The 1138-nt window shown below is 50.8% G+C and overlaps 1 protein-coding gene across 1 annotated transcript; it reads left to right on the forward strand.

Moving 5' to 3' along the window:
* The first annotated feature begins 224 nt into the window (after nucleotides 1-224).
* Nucleotides 225-935, forward strand: LOC148768747 (uncharacterized). Its single transcript, XM_088821335.1, has one exon. The coding sequence runs from the start codon at nucleotides 225-227 to the stop codon at nucleotides 933-935; it is 711 nt and encodes a 236-aa protein (XP_088677461.1).
* The last annotated feature ends 203 nt before the right edge of the window (nucleotides 936-1138 follow it).

Raw genomic sequence — 1138 nt, forward strand, 5'->3', positions numbered from 1 at the left:
CGCGGATCGCCATAAAAGGGCAAGCCCTAGCAGATTTTCTGCAGGAAACGACGAGAGCAGAAGAGCAGGGAGTATGGAAGGTGTTCGTCGATGGATCGGCGAATGCATCATGAAGTGGGGTAGGAGTGTTGCTGGCGGAAGCAGGCGAGGAATTGGAATACGCGATAAGGTTGCCTTTCAAAGCCTCAAATAATGAAGCAGAGTATGAAGCAGTTATACATGGGATGAAACTGGTATCTTCGGCCGGAGGCAGGAGGTTGAACATATTTTCGGATTCACAGCTAGTAGTACAGCAAGTCAAAGGCGAATTCGAGATAAAAAACGAGCGAATGATGGCCTATTGCGAGATAGTACGGTCGATGATGAGCGAGTTCGATTTCTGCGAGCTAGCTCAAATACCCCGAGAGGAGAACCAGCATGCTGATTTTCTGGCAAAGGTAGGAAGCATGGCGGTAGGATACGAGTCAAGGAAAATACAGTTGCTAGTGGGAGAGCCATGTAGCGGGGGCGAGGAGCGGGTTGCAACAGTGACAAGAGGGGGAGATTGGCGGACGGAAATAAGGGCGTGTCTGCAAGGAAAGGTGCTCGCAAGTGGCCGCGCCCAGAAGGTCCTGGAACAGCGAGCAAGTAACTTCTGCCTCATCGGAGATATACTTCACAAAAGAGGATACACTAGGCCGCACCTAAGATGTCTATCTCTGGACGAGGGCCGTTACGTGCTGAGCGAGATTCACCAAGGATGCTGCGGAGATCATGCAGGGGGTAGAGCGTTGGTCTCGCGGGTGCTAAGGGCAGGATATTTTTGGCCCACTCTGAGAAAGGACGCGGGAGAGTTTGTCAAGAGATGTGATAAGTGCCAGAGGCATGGACCGCTGATTCATACGCCGGGAGAGGATATGACGATAATAACTTCCCCTTGTCCCTTTGCACAATGAGGGATAGATATCGTGGGCCCCATGCCACTGGCCAAGGGGCAAAGAAAGTTCTTAATAGTTGCTGTAGATTACTTCTCTAAGTGGGTGGAGGCGGTGGCAGTGGCCAGAATAACGGATACAGAGGTCATGAAATTCATATGGCAAAATATCTGCTGCCGATATGGGTTGCCTAGGGACCTCATTTCAGATAATGGAACACAGTT

The sequence above is a fragment of the Erythranthe guttata genome, chromosome 8, assembly GCF_056151865.1.
Source record: "Erythranthe guttata isolate IM_541 chromosome 8, IM_541, whole genome shotgun sequence".
Classification (NCBI taxonomy): domain Eukaryota; kingdom Viridiplantae; phylum Streptophyta; class Magnoliopsida; order Lamiales; family Phrymaceae; genus Erythranthe; species Erythranthe guttata.

Excerpts from the sequence above, each read along its gene's own strand:
- LOC148768747 (XM_088821335.1), top strand. The coding sequence starts at position 225 with ATGAAACTGGTATCTTCGGCCGGAGGCAGGAGGTTGAACATATTTTCG.